The 15,308-nt window shown below is 36.5% G+C and overlaps 1 protein-coding gene across 1 annotated transcript in view; it reads left to right on the top strand.

The window, feature by feature from the left end:
- The window catches only part of KCNT2 (potassium sodium-activated channel subfamily T member 2), a 131,364-nt gene extending 118,781 nt beyond the window's left edge, over positions 1–12,583 (top strand). The window contains exons 25-29 of the mRNA XM_082052817.1: positions 174–257; positions 1,559–1,687; positions 2,330–2,630; positions 4,175–4,259; positions 9,036–12,583. Of these exons, the coding sequence (XP_081908943.1) occupies positions 174–257; positions 1,559–1,687; positions 2,330–2,630; positions 4,175–4,259; positions 9,036–9,147 (711 nt within the window). The 3' untranslated portion in view covers positions 9,148–12,583. The remainder of the gene's footprint in view (positions 1–173; positions 258–1,558; positions 1,688–2,329; positions 2,631–4,174; positions 4,260–9,035) is intronic.
- Positions 12,584–15,308: the final 2,725 nt, after the last annotated feature.

Genomic DNA, 15,308 nt, shown 5'->3' with positions numbered 1-15,308 from the left:
AGGAAGGGATAGCTAATTCTACAATGATTAAGATGCTTAAAGAGATTGATCATGAACGCAGATGTACAATTTCTTTGAAATTCACAGTTGGTGCTAATGGTTCATTTGTTGGTTTATTTGTTCATTAAAGCTTTTTTCTTTCTTTACTGTCTCTCCTGTTAAAAAACTTGCAGTCATTTGTGAAAGATTATATGATTTCTATCACAAGACTTCTGCTGGGACTTGATACCACACCAGGATCTGGGTTTCTTTGTTCTGTAAGTTATTTAAAAATGTTACAGAGTACCCGAAAAATTCTGTACTGCCTGCAAAATACCTCCACTTTCTTTGTACAGCACTTTATCTTGGTAAAGTCCAAAAAAGGCCACCCATTAGATAGAAAACATATGCATTTTTAGTTACTTCCATAGCAAAAAACATACTCTATAAAGGACAATGAAGAATAGGAAAGACAGGAAAACACAGGTAAAGTGCATTTTATATGAAATAGCAATGACAGTTCAGCAACCAGTTTTAAAAATTAAGTATACAAAACCAAGGAAGCACTACCTATATTGTACAGCCTGGCTAACACATACACAATGCTATTGCACAACACCCTTTTCTATCATAGGCAATAAAGGGCAGAACTCGCTTTTATGTAAAGATAAGATGTATTAAATTACTTTAGCTTAGGTGACAAAGCTGAAAAGTCATCTTGCTATTATTATGTCAATATTCTCTAATGCAGAGTTTTATATCTATTTTTAGATGTATGTATACACATATTAAAAAAAAAACCCATAAAAATTGTTTGTTATTAAAAATCAAACCCAGCTTTCAGATTTCTCCCACACCCATTGCACCCCAGTTGGCAAACAGATAAAGAAAAGTTATGTACCAGTTGCCTTCTGGGAAATGATAAAGAATTGCAAGATGTTGTTCTCAAAAAAAGAATCCAATCATCAGTTTGTTGGTCAATTAATTAAGCTTTGTTAAGTGAATGCAAGACAGTTGAATCTCTGGAAAAGGGCTCACATATCTTGAAATGAAGCTAGTGCAATAGTAATTAAATACTTGATATTAATTTAAGACTTTCTTATGCCATTTATGCTTAGTGTATTACTTTCCCCCTGCTCCCTTCTGCCCAATACCAGTCCACAGTCTAGTGAACAGGTATCTGGCTGCATTCAAAATACTTGTGCATTCTCAGTCCCTTCATCACCAGTTTCTTACTGCTGCCAATGTCTAGTTCATTTTTTAATATAATTTCATCAGATATGAAGACTGGATGAAAGATGCCATGTATGTTTTTAAGTAATTTTAAAATAAGAACACAAGTATTTTCATAATACTGAACCATACTGCAATGTCTCCCAAATAGGGAGAAAACAAAAGAAACAGTGTCTACAAACTCAATAGAAGTTCCAGATTTGTTGTGGAGCAAAGGTGCAATACTACTACAATGTGATCATTTCCAGCTAGTGTTTAGTTTAAAAACTTTTTCAAGAGTAGTATAGTGAACAAGCATTAAGCCCTCAAGAGTTAAAAGTCCTCCTTCGTATTATTATTTGTTCAGATGAAAATCACAGAAGAGGATCTATGGATTAGGACATATGCCAGACTATATCAGAAACTTTGTTCTTCTACAGGAGACATTCCAATTGGAGTCTATAGGACAGAATCTCAAAAGCTTACAACATCCGAGGTATGTCAGATTACTATACTTTTTTTTGGGGGATTTGATTACAGAGAATACAACATTCTTAAGTCCTCATAAGAATGGGAACCATTTATTTAAAGAATATTGTGAATGCCATATCAGCAAATGCACAGAATTCCAGTAACCCACTGAAGGTCTGCCTCTGCTGACACATATATGGTCACATTAACTCATGGCTCACATTCAGCCCAGACTTCATGACTACCCAGACCCAGCCTACCTACTGACTTTCATTCCTGTCCTCAGCTGCAGAGACCTGGCTGCTGGAAAACACGGGGCAGCTCAGGCGCAGACAGGCTGCGATGCGCACGATTTTGTGCTGCTTTTGAAAGAAGGTTTGGGTTTCTTTGGTTTTGCTTTGTCTTTAAGCAGTTTAATTTTTTCATTCTGCACACAGGGAAGGGCCATTCTGCACACCTTTCTCAATGACCACTGCAGAAACTGAATACTCACCTAAGTAAATATTTAACTTTATCACCTTCATTTATGGCTTCAACTCATTTATCCCAGTGTTTAAAAAGTCCAAGCTAAGGATTTACAGATTCCAAGAATCAAATGACTTGTTCTTTTACGCAACCTCTCCTAATTAATCGCTGCCTTAATCTCCCTTGTCATTTTCCTTTCAAGTCTCAAATCTCCATCAGTGTGGAAGAATGGGAAGACACTAGAGACACCAAAGAACAGATTAGTTATCGTAGTAATCATCGTAACTCAACATCTAGTGATCAGTCTGACCATCCCTTGTTGCGACGAAAAAGCATGCAGTGGGCCCGACGGCTGAGCAGAAGAGCACCGAGACACTCGGGTAAAACAGCAGAAAAAATAAACCAGCAACGAATGAACCTTTACAGGAGGTCAGAAAGACAGGAGCTTGCTGAGCTTGTGAAAAACAGGATGAAGCATCTGGGCCTTTCTCCAGCAGGTTACGGTATGATTACTGTAATAGTTTAATATAAACATTAATATTATGCAAGGTGAACTTATTTTTAAGAACTGAGGGGGCCATAAATAAACAAAATATTAAGTGTATGATAATGTGGGGGGTTTTTGTTTGGCTGTTTTTTTTTTTTCCTTTGTTGTTGCTTTGTTTTTCTTTTTTTTTTTTTTTTAAGTTGTTTTTTTTTTTTTTTTTTTTCCACTGAGATAAACTTGCTGGAGTGTTTTTATGGAGTGTTTTTAATTAGTTCTGTTATGACCCATTTCTGTTTTCAGATGGAAAGCTCAGAAGGCAGCATGTCAGTTACATTTATATTTAGCACATACAATCTGTGTATGCCGAATATATAAACATTCCCCTGTCATTGAACAACTGCACCATATTTCCATAAACATGTTGAACTATAGATGAAGACAGAACTGTTGTGAAGTTCACACATATGTCAAGGTGTAGAGTTGTTTATATATGAAGGATATTGGATTTTCCCTACAATTTTTAAAAAGGTGTCACATTAATGTATATATAAGAGCCTGTGTGAGCTTATCTAACTGTTTTCTAGACAGAAGTACTTACAGTGGTGCAAATATGTGCAAAGTTGTACAAAGCATGTAAAAAAGTTATACATACTAAAAATACCCAATATAGTCATTTACAGCCTACAGACAGTATATTAAGAATACTTCATTAACAACATATTTAGGAATTGCATTGAAACTAGAATGAGGCTGTTCTCTGACAAATAATTTTCTGTAAAATGCTAAAGAGGGAAAATAACACAGAAGCAATGCCTTTCCTTTTTCGTCTTACCACATTAACACTAGCCCCCCGGGAAGAGTGCCAAGAGAAAGCTGTATGAAAAACACTGCAATGGCACCTACAAAAGTGTAGCAAGACTCAACTAGGCAAAAACCTTAAAAAAAAAAAAAAGAAAAATCTGTCAGCTTTCATTTGCAACATACCATTAGAAGAATAATTAAAAGGCAAGAAATAAACACTGACTTCTGTTTATACAGCATTCACATTTCAACCCATTGGCACAGGTGATAAAAGGAAAATGCTTACTAGTTGAGTAAGGAAAGGGAAAAAAGGTTTATATTGACTAAATCTGGAAATAGATGAAAATGCTGTACACCTGCTTTCAACCTTGCTTATCACCTGAACTCAGTGCCAACTGAGGCTGGAATTCCCTGCTTCCCACACACTAACATAAGCCACATGACAGATTGGTAAATTACACTAAACTGGGATGCATTCAGAATTGCTTTGACTGAAAAAATACAAAAGAACATTTTTAGAACATTCAGAAAGAAAACCGATACTTTGAGAGTTAACTCAAACGATGCTCTATCAGGTAGTTACAGTCCACATACAGTTGAAAAGAAGTTGCTAAACTTACTTGAAATCACTTTGACCCCTGACACTTTTTGATAGCTCTATGAACCAAAGATGATCTCGTATCACATTTGTTTATCGGAAATCATACTTTTCAGATTGTTTGTAAATATGATTAATTTTTTTATTTTTTGGTCCTCTAGATGAAATGAATGATCATCAGAACACCCTTTCCTACATCCTGATCAATCCTTCTCCAGATACAAGATTAGAGCTGAATGATATAGTGTAAGTTAAAGCACAAATCCAAAGAAAAATCACAAGATCTACAAAGTGTCTTGTTTGTACATTCTGCCTGAATTTATTTTTTTATTTTCTGCTGGAAAAGAACCCTAAACCTTCCCATGCACCAAAATATTAAGACTTCTAGTTAAATAGTTACCTAATTATACATGTATATGTGTATATTTAAAGTGCACACATAAATATACACGTTGGTTATGCTCTTGCATATTCACTCATCCTTCTTTTACTCTGTGTTTAAAAGATAATCTAACCAAGCTACTGGATAGATTCACAGAATACATATTCTTATTAAATTCTTGACTGCAATTTAGCTACCCAGTCTTAATAGAAAGATCATCACTTTGAAATCAGTGTTATCAAATGGGATTCAAAAATCATAAAAGTAAACAGCAGTCTACCCCTGAATATCATGTCAAATTCATGCTTAAGATAATTCAAATACAAATGGCAGTGCCTTAACACAGGAAATCTTTTCACTTGCTTTCCAGGAATTTTGCAAACTAAATAGAAGGAAAAAAAAAAAATGTGAACACAGATTTGACCTGTCAAGAAAGTTTTGAAAGTCCAGAATTTTAGATAACTATCTGGCATTGTCTCATATTGAAATCCAGAGTGATTGCTGTGTTAAGGTCCTGGGCCATTTCTGCCTCTGCCGTGCTCTACTGACATGCCCCATCTGCTCCGCACCAAAGAAACCACATAGCCCAGTTGTGCAAGGTCCTCCACATCAATGCCGACCCACCTTACTGCTTGCTCACAAGGAGAAAAACTGTTTGAACTATTAGCCCTCCTGATACAGAATCATCATAGTGCTGTGTTAGACTGTAGTATATGAAAAGCACAGCATAATATTAACTGTATCACACTGCAGAGGCAATTATTATAAAACTTACTGAAATTATTTGGAATACTATTTTCATTTTTATGGAACTCCATGGTATGATATATACTAATATTTAAACAGTAAATTCACATACTGTTACCTAATCTGTCTATCCTGCATTCCATTTTTCTTTCTTGGCAAAACCAAAGATACTCAACAATCCATTATTGCACAATTTTGGAGTAGTACTGAACTTGTAGTGTGCTACTTACACATATTTAGCCTGTAAATGCACCTAGTTACCTAGTTTGATGTACATTCAGTTTTGTGATGCTTCATGAGTGGGCCTGTGTCTCAGCTTAAGCTCAGATTTGTTTGTTTTATTTGTTTTTCAAACTTGACACAAGGATCATGATCTTTGTATCTGGATAACTGTTAATGCTTCAATACCACAGATCATTATCTGATTGTAGTACTCTTTACAAGGCAGCCAGTTCACCTTCATGCAATGGGGGATTATTAGTGTAGAGTCAAGGAAGAAGAGGTTGTTCTCTTTGTACAGTTCTCTTAGTCACAAATCCCAGAGCAATTAAAAGGCTTTTTCTATTTGTCCTTCCTGCTGACAGCTGGAAGACTAGTCTTCTGGGGTTTTCTTCCTCCCCTTCTTCGTTTCACAGACTTCCTCCAGCTGGTTACTCTTTCATCACACTTGTTAGCTGCACTTTTATGCCAACATGGTTTATTCTTATACAAACCATATATTTCTAAGCATATCTGTGACAGAAGCCAAAATCTGCATTCACTGTAAGTCCTATAGGTGCAACTTTCATTTTCTGATTTCACATGCTTATACAATTTTAAGTGTTTTACATTCACTATGATCCTATTATATTTGTAATTCCCTGTAAGTATCTTATGTAACATACAACCCTGAACCACCATATGAGGAAGTTTTCTCAGCTTTTAGAGACAGGTTGCACCCAAAGCAGCATTTACAGCAGTTGATTGCTCAAAAATCTTTCTTTTGTCTTTACATTTCTTAGCTTTGCAAGCTAATGTTTTGTGTTGTGACCTGATGGAGCTTAAAGGACAATGATCTCTTTTTATCGAACAATTAAGACAAAAGTATTTAGTATGTTCAGACTTTGTCTTAATAACTCCATATTTCATCTAGCCTATTTGCCTTAAGAAACAGGTACTGAATTGCAGCATTTTCATTTTATAGCCATGAGATTTTTGTATCAAAACATTTAACATCTTGGGTCTCAGTAGAACATTATGTTCTTTTCTATATCAGAGTTTAGTACTTGAAAATGGATCTTGCAATAACGGTCCTTATTCTTCATTCCAGAATTAGTACATGTATTGTTGCTAACACTGGCCCTTTCCTTATTTAAAAAAATAATAATTAAAACAACAACAACAACAAACACACTCACAAAACCCCCACAAACCAACGCCCCAAACAAAGCGAACAAACAACAAACAAACAAAACCAAACTGAAAACAAAACACACACAGCAAAAAACCACCACAAAACTCCACTACTGGATGTTTGTTCCTGTATATATATATATATATATATATATATATATATATATATATATATGTAATTTTTTATGTTTATTTTTTCTTTTCCTGGAGATTAAAACTCTCCTTATTTGGTCTGGGGTTGATGCTGATGATGCCCTATAAAAACATGACATTGGCAGTTTCAGGTCCAAGAACTGCAATTGGCAGTTCCAAAGTTCAGCAATCTGCAGTGACATCCAAAGATCACACACAGGAATGGCTTATGCAACAGTGTTCTGGACATGCCTATGAGAGGAAGGTGACCACTGAGATTTGGCACCTGTGACACATGGCCAGTTATAAACCCGCGAGGCTCTAGCAGCTGTTTATCACATATTTAGGCTTCTTACAATTTTATCGAGGTTTATCGCTGTAACAGTATGTTCATTTTTACTTAAGGGATGCTGTGATTTACTTATTTCACGCTGCTTTGAAGAATTTTTCAGGGTCTTTCAGAATTAAGTGTGAAGCAAAACATACTCATTATACTGATGAGCTAGTTTGACAGAGGATGGGTTAATTTTCTTCATGCAGTTAGAAACCTTTCTTTTTCATAGCTAGAAGGTTCATTATGTAGACTTACTTTGAGAACAAGCAGATAACATCCCAGCACAGAGCTAGTGTTTTTAATTGCTCTGGTCTGAGAGTAAAGGATGTTCTTAGCGCTCTGCCCACGGTTGTGAGGCATCGAGGAAGTGGGGCATAGATAGGCAGAGCTTGACTGACATCCAGACTGATCAATAGGAGTATTCCATCACATTAGCATCATGCTCCAGATTTAAGAAGTGAGGGCCTTCCGGTTTTTGCTCTTCCGCTATCTCTTTCTCGGGCGCTTTCTCTTGTGTGCATTGTTTTTCTTCTTTGCTCTTTTTTGTCAGAGCTGGGGGAGTTTTTGGTGTGGGATGGTTAGTTTGGCTTTTTGCTGTTTTCTGCCTTTTTCCTCTCTTTTCTCTCTCTGGGATTAGCTGTGGGACCAGGTGTGGCTTGCTGAGACTGGCTGCTCAGTTGTGGACAGAGCTCGTGAGGAATTGCCTTGAGTATCTTTTATTTCTATTTTATATATATATATATATATACACACACATATACATATATATGTGTAGTTACTAATAGTGTATTAGTATTTTGTTATTTTATTAAACTGTGTTTATCTCAATCCAAGTTTCTCTCTTCCCTTTTGATTCTCTCCTCTCTTGGGGGTCTGGGGAAGTGGGGAGCGAGCGGCTATCATGGTTGTATTGCTAGCTCAGGTTAAAACACGACAACTGAATGGGAGAAGTTAATGGCCTGTTAAAACAGGAAATTTCTTCAGGGCCACTGCAAAGTAATACAGCAAATTTTTAAAAGCACCACACAGCATGCACATGGTCTCTATTTGTATATTTAAGCATTTTCCTGTGGATGATGAGAAGGAAGGGCTAGATAGACGTATAGAACTAAGATTTTTGAGGATATGAGAGAAAGGATTCTTTCTCATGTCATTTTCTAGTATTTCATTTTTTTTTTGCAAACAGTCAAAACCAGGATTTGAAATACAATTTTTAGTGGCTTCAATAGCACTTCTCATCTTCGGACAAGTTTAAGATACTGGCATTGAATCGAGCTGTCTGCTCCTTTGGGAGTGCAGTGGCACTGGAAAGCATTGATTGATTGATTGATAGAACACTGAAATGTTAGTTCTACAGCAGCACAAATCTGCTACTGCATCAGGGCCAAAAGCTGTCCCAGATCAGATAGTTTGTCACTTGGGACAGCTGACAAAACAGTGCAGAATTTACACTTACGAATTAATGGGAAGCTCTTCCATCGTTATCCTAAGAAAAGCAGTTATTTTAAACATCTCAAGTTTAGATTCAAACTCATGAGGCATTTTCCTCAAGTATTCAGATGTCCTAGAAGCTCTTAGTCCTTGTCCGTCTCCAGACCGTCAGCCTACATCGAGATTATCAACATCATACCTTTTATTTATTGACCACAGAGACAAGAATTATTCATTGTTTTCTCATAAAATTATTTTTAAAATGGCTCTGTGGTCTGCTTATCCCTTCTTTAAGGCATAATGAATAAAGGAGATGCCTAAAGAAATACAGAGGTACTGGCAAAGGAGCTGTCAGTCAAAATTAAGGCTTAGCTGTGCCTTGTACATACAGATGATGTCTAGGCAGATGAAATGTGAAAATCTTTATTATTAGCATCTGAAATGAGTGATGTTACTCAAGCGTCCAACTTCTCCAACAGGAACTAGACTAAGGACCCTCAAAATAAGGCTTCTTCAGATGGTTTCAACATTACAACTCTATGTGCTTATTTTATCCTTGCTCATGCCAAGTCTTTTTAATAAGAGTCATAATTTCTTTTTACAGATACTTGATCCGACCTGATCCGTTGGCTTATGTTCCAAATACTGCACCCAGCCGAAAAGACAGCTTCTGCAATACAGTGGGACAAGACACCAGGGAGGAAACACAACTTTGATACGTAACTCATCACAAAATTAAGAGACAATTTTATACATATGTTGTTTCCACTAACAATTTTGAAAACTGAGTGGTACATTTTATTCAGATTTTGGAAACAAAATGACAGTTGGTAAGTGACCAAACTGAGAAATGTGTTGTCTAGAAACTCTGACTTAAGGATTGTCAGGCTTGTGGCCTGATCAGTATGGTAGTTGAACTTTGTTAGCTTAACAGAATTATGACACCTATTACTATTTAAATAATATGAACAAATGGTTTAAAAAGTGACAGATTCCATCATGCATTTTGCTTAGATGCTTCCAAACATATTAATCAAGGTGAGAGCATGTCAGTGACTAAGCTTCTGGTCTACATCTGTAAAGATTATCTAATGCCCATAGAGAGACCATGCATAATTTGTAGTAGAAAATAAGTTAACGCCTAAAGCTGCCAACAAGGCTTTGCGTGTCAAGAATCCAGCCTTTGAAATAATTTTCTGTCTCAGCTTGTCACCCATTTGTATTAGAACAGGCTAGTTCCAGTCCCATTTTAGCCTCCAGGACTTGAGTGTTAGGTCTCTGGATTTATGCAGACCAGGTTAAACGACACGGCCTAGTAACACCTTAGAGGTTGAGATCTGAGACACATCCACGGCAAGAGTAGCTAAGAGGAGGCTACCTGGAGGAAAGTCCCTGTCATCTCACACAGGCAACCCCCCACATTTGCAAAAACTGCAAAGGTACTATGTGTGCAAAGCTGCAAATGATGGCAGCTCAGGTGAAATATAACCCTTTTAAACTTAGTTTTTCAACAGAGGCCTAAATAGATTATGATACAAAGTAAGAGCACCCTTCAAGGGAACAATTCAAACCATAAGTCCTTCTCATTTTCCTGAATATGCCAGAACTGCAACTGTCCAAAATATGTACATGCTCGGTCATTCAGGTTACCCAAATATGATACGTTTTCATATAGAAGTATGCATCACATTAAAAATTATATAAATTTATAACCCATTTGATAAAATTAATGTAATACCATGTCATGTGAAAAGGCACCGTGGATATCAAGACTTAATTTTGGCTTTAAGTACTCAAGAAAGAAGCTGGTAGTGTATGAAACATCTGAAACTGCTACAGAATCTCCAGTCTGCACAGATGAGAATGCCGCAATTGGTCAAGCTTTCTACAGAATTAAGCACGCTCATACATGATCTTCCAAGATCACATTCTTGCTTTGCCATCTGTCACACAGCAGGAAGAACATGCTTAAGGTAAACCACTCCTGTTACAATTATCCATATACAAGGAATTGGGCAAGCAAATTCTTTGAATTCGCTGATGTCCTACATGTACAAAAAAGCAGTCAAAGTTGTTCATATTCTCTTCTATATTATTTGGTAGAAAAACTACAATTTACTTCTGAAAAATAACATACCAAGTTGCCCAGCGAACAACTCATGGATGTGAGTACACTTACCAGTGTTGTAAGGATGTTGAAATCAAGTCACATGGAACGACAGTAAATCTGCTATTATTCTCTCCCTTACTCTTAATTTTTCCAAAACTTAACTAATGTGTTCCATAGTAAGTCAGAAATCCTACAGCCACAATTATAAAAAAACACAGAGGTTTCAGAGTGAACCGAAGCCGTCAGAAGACAAAGAGTGCCAGTTTTTAAAGGAAAAAGGTAACTAAAAAGCAGAGTTTCTCAGCATTTTTTTTTATATTGACACACTGAAGTTCGAAAGGGTTTCAGTGATTCTGCATAGAGTCCGTAACTGTTCAGTGTTTTTCCACATACAATAGTCATTTATCAGATTATTCACAGGTAAAGACAAAGTATTTCAAATGTTTCCCTGTGGGGAAAAAAAAAATCTGACCAGCTGCATGGACTAAAGCCTACAGTTTTTTAAAAAAATGGTATATGGTACAGGATCTTGTCCAAGATCTGGCATAGAAGTTATCCCCAAAGAGACTGCCTGTGCAGTGTGAATAACTTCCTACTTTTAATGCCTTCAGTAAGAAGACTGTATTTCAGTTGAATGTTTAAAAAAAAAAAAAAAAAAAAAAGCAAGTTTCTTAAAAATATTGACTCCAAAATATTAGATGGATCCTTTGTTTTGTACTGAAGGCATTTCTAATGGAGTCTCAAGTAGGCACAGGATTCCAGAAACATGCCTACCCTTCAGCTGGCAAGCTAGATACTCTGCTTTCTGTGTGATTTACACACTGGGTACAGGCATTTCCTGTACATGGCCTGTTGTACCCACCACGGATTTAAGGACTCTCTGCCCCAGGGTCATCCTGCAGGCAATCTTATCTTCACATGCTTTCTTCTCACCATGATTAGAAGAAACATAATACAAGTCTAGCTGGACTGGAGACCAGACTGAGGAATATTAATCTCTGGGCTTGGTGCTGGAGAAGAGATGATGAATTTCTAGAATCAGCAGTTCCAAATGACTGTTGAACAGAGAAGTTTTGTCTGGTTATAGTTCACTCAGTAGATAAAGAAATTTAGATCACCAAAATAAGCAACAGATGTAATCCTCAACCAGTTGTCAAAAGTCAGATAACCCATATTTGTTTCTCTCAATTAAAAAAAAAAAATTATTTCAATTTTTCAGTTTATGCTTAACTGTATGTCTATTTTTCTTGCTGACTCACTTCTGCCAATAACTCAGAGATATCCATGTTCCCCAACACTACCTTAACACACACCAAGCAGTTCGGTACCCAATGTCACAATCCCGGTGGAGAAAGTGATAGCCAGTAATAATTGATCCATTCTCACAAGAGGATTCTCCAACAAAGCGAGACCTACCTATGAAAAGGTGTTACCTGGTCTACAATAAAAATTTATAACACGTTTTTCAGTGAAATGTGGTGTGTTTCCTTAACTATTTCACTCCAGTTCCAGAACATACATAAAGTCACACACAAAGTAAAAAGCATACAGTTTTGAGTTTTTAAAATGTCTAGCAGAATGAGTTAGTGAAGTTTTCATGACATTTTGACTTGGAAATTCAATAAAATTGTTTCCCAGCATATATATTTCCCCTCCCACAAACAACTTCCTACTACAGCTACTCTTTAACAACTTTAAAGTACAAAAATATATATTACTGAATATTTCTTATACATCTTTGTTTACCACTGCACCAATGAAACACTAAAGAATAGATTGCAGGCTTCAGCAGTGGAGGAAAATGGAAATGACATCAAGTGCACCAGAAGTAACACACAGTTCTGCATTTTCTAGGAAGCTAGGGCTGACAGTAACCATTCTGTAATTTTGGAGCACTGATGCATGAGGTTTTGCTGCATTGAATTCCATTTGATATCTGAGGGAAATCAATCACTACTATCTGGAAATGAATTAATAAAAAAACAAGCAGCACTGTGTTGTGACATCAAGTTGTACAAGGTTGTAAAAAATACTTTTTCAAGGCACTGATATAAATGCAGAATTTATAAAATAAAACAATCTGTGTAAAATATTGTTGCATATTCTTGATATTATATTAGAAACAGCCCACCCCACTTTGAAACAGACATATCTTGAATAAATGTCTAAAGAGCTGCACTTCAAATTTCAGCCACTGTTCCTTGTGCTTGATGCAGAATATGCATTGCAGGGAGACAGGTAAAGAGTTACTAATTCATATTAAGCTACAAGAGATGACCAAGGCTTTGCTTATGGTCATCTTGTGAAGTTAATCCAAAATATTAATTATGATTTTGTTATATACCTCATTATTGCCTACACTACTAATGGAAGAACGCTGTCAGTAATGGTAATTCAACATAAGCATAAACTCCCATGGCCTCCCAAGAAGCTTAAAAAAGCAAGTAATTCCACTTCATAAGGTTAAATAAAAGCATCTGAAGTTTCTACAAATGGAGGTTTTCTGTATACTGTTAGAAAAATTCACAACTGGCTCATACCAACCGAGGAGAGAGGATGTGATGCAAAGTATGGAATTAAAAGAGTAGATATTCATGTTCATGAGGTGTACCAGCCAAACTGGAGCACCCCGAATGTGACTCTACGTAGGGCTCGTATACCTTTAAAGCATTCAGGTACAACATGATTTCATTAATCATGAACACCCACACTGCCAATTACTTATAATAGTAAAACTTCTCTATATCATTTCCTATTTCGTCTTCTTGCTAGTATAGGCTGGTTGATGAATGATAGCTAGTTACTTTGGCAACTGTACAGCATTTAACAGTTCAGTATTTACTCCCACTAGAAGTTATAAACCCTCACAGCTTCCATAACTGTCCAGTGGTGTAGCAGACTCCAAATGCAAAGAATCAGTATATTTGTACTCTTTTCTTTGAACAGCTGGCAAGTCTTTGTTAATGCAATCAGTTCTGCTGGTTGCACACTCAGCTTCACATGGAGTGGTGAAGCCTCCATTGTTTTATCTGCATTAGTTACTGAATGACTTGTAACTTGGCTACCATACAGATAATACGAGGACCTGTCTACATATAATTCAAGATCAGAATCTGGAAAGGGCACATCTACTACAACATCCTCAAGGATTGGTTTGGTTTTGTTTTTTGTTTCCCCCCCCTGCTCCCAGCTTCACAGGTTATTACTGCACAATCGTAATGTGGTGTTCCTTCCCCACGTAAAGGGAGTAGAGTTGCAGGGTTCAGCTTATTACATTGTTTAACTTAATGGTACAGGTGTCAGGTATTCAAGTTTCCATGGTTACTAACAAATCATCATGTCAAGAACACAACATCCTGTAGAACTTTTACTAAAATTTTAGAGAAATAGTGGAGGGTCCAGCAAAGCCCTAAGGGACCTTTGTCCATGTTTTAGTTGTATTTTTCCCTGCATAAATGCAAAAAGGTCTTGAGAGTTCAGATGAAAAGGTATACTGATTTAAGGTGGAAAAAATATCCCTGATACATACTTGACAGAGGTAATTATGTTCATTAATCAAAAGGCTTAAGACTGAATTCTCGTAAGAAGGGAAATGTATTTCGTATTCAGAGGGTCCTATAGTGACTGCATAATAGGTCCCAGCTAACTACATTGAAAAAAATATTCTTTTTCTCCGTAAAAAGCATTTGATAACTTTTACCTTGTTCCTTTCTCAGGCTTCACTTGTATTACCAGTTCTGACATGTTTTCTGAACTTCTAACCACTCTTATTCCTCCTCTTCAGTTCTCTCCAATGGATTGACATCTCCCAGAAAGGACAAAGGGAACTCATTAGTTCAGGTGAAGCTTAGCACTGGGGGAGTACAATAGAAGGATTACTTAATGTGTCCTCCAGGCTTTTTCCCTCTTCGTACACTCTGGGAAAAATTAATCTTTTTTGTAACTATTAGATTGTTGGTGCACATGATCTGCTACTGCAGTAACAGGTATAGCTTGTGACCTGCTCTGTGCTGGGACTCACTTCCACATGGCTGGGAGCTTAGCCAATATGCTACCTTTGTTTCTTGTTATCTCAGATAATTTCCACTTTATGAATCACAACGTCATGATTTTAGTACATTATTCCAAGCTCCTTGAGAAGCCCTTGGTCAATGTAGAATTCCATTTTCCTAAGAAATGACTGCAAAGTAGTCTTTGAGACATCTGTATAATCCCCTCATGGTAGTTTAATCTGCCCCACAGCTGCTTATCCAGTGTTTCTGCCTCACTTACAACAGCGACAAGCACCTTGTCATTAAAGCCTTGGCTGCTTATCCAAAAATGTGAGCATATTTTCCCCATATTTCTGACAAAGCAATAAGTATCTTCAGAAAGTTTGCAATGCTTTTACATAGATTATGGAAATACTCTAGTTGCCATTATAGTCACTTTGGCCCTTTTCTGAGTTTGGCTTAAGAAATCCATGTGACCATTGTGACTATAGACAGAGCATTAACCACCCTATTGATTATTTCTTATTTATATACTACATCACATAAGATATTTGACACTTTAAAGATATACATAAGCAGGTAACTTCATATAATAATTTAAAAGCAAATAGATTTGTTTGTATTATATTAATAGCTATTCTTATATGTCTAAGCAGTGGCAAAATAGATAAAATGTTCTTACACACAAAATAGTTTTCCTAGTTTACTTGATGTGAAGCATTTTGTAATGATGCCATCTTGTGACCATGGTGAAAATTACACTCTATCCAGAATT

The sequence above is a fragment of the Streptopelia decaocto genome (genome assembly GCF_964273445.1).
Source record: "Streptopelia decaocto genome assembly, chromosome: 5".
In the NCBI taxonomy this organism is placed as follows: domain Eukaryota; kingdom Metazoa; phylum Chordata; class Aves; order Columbiformes; family Columbidae; genus Streptopelia; species Streptopelia decaocto.
This window is presented reverse-complemented; position numbering and strand designations above follow the sequence as displayed.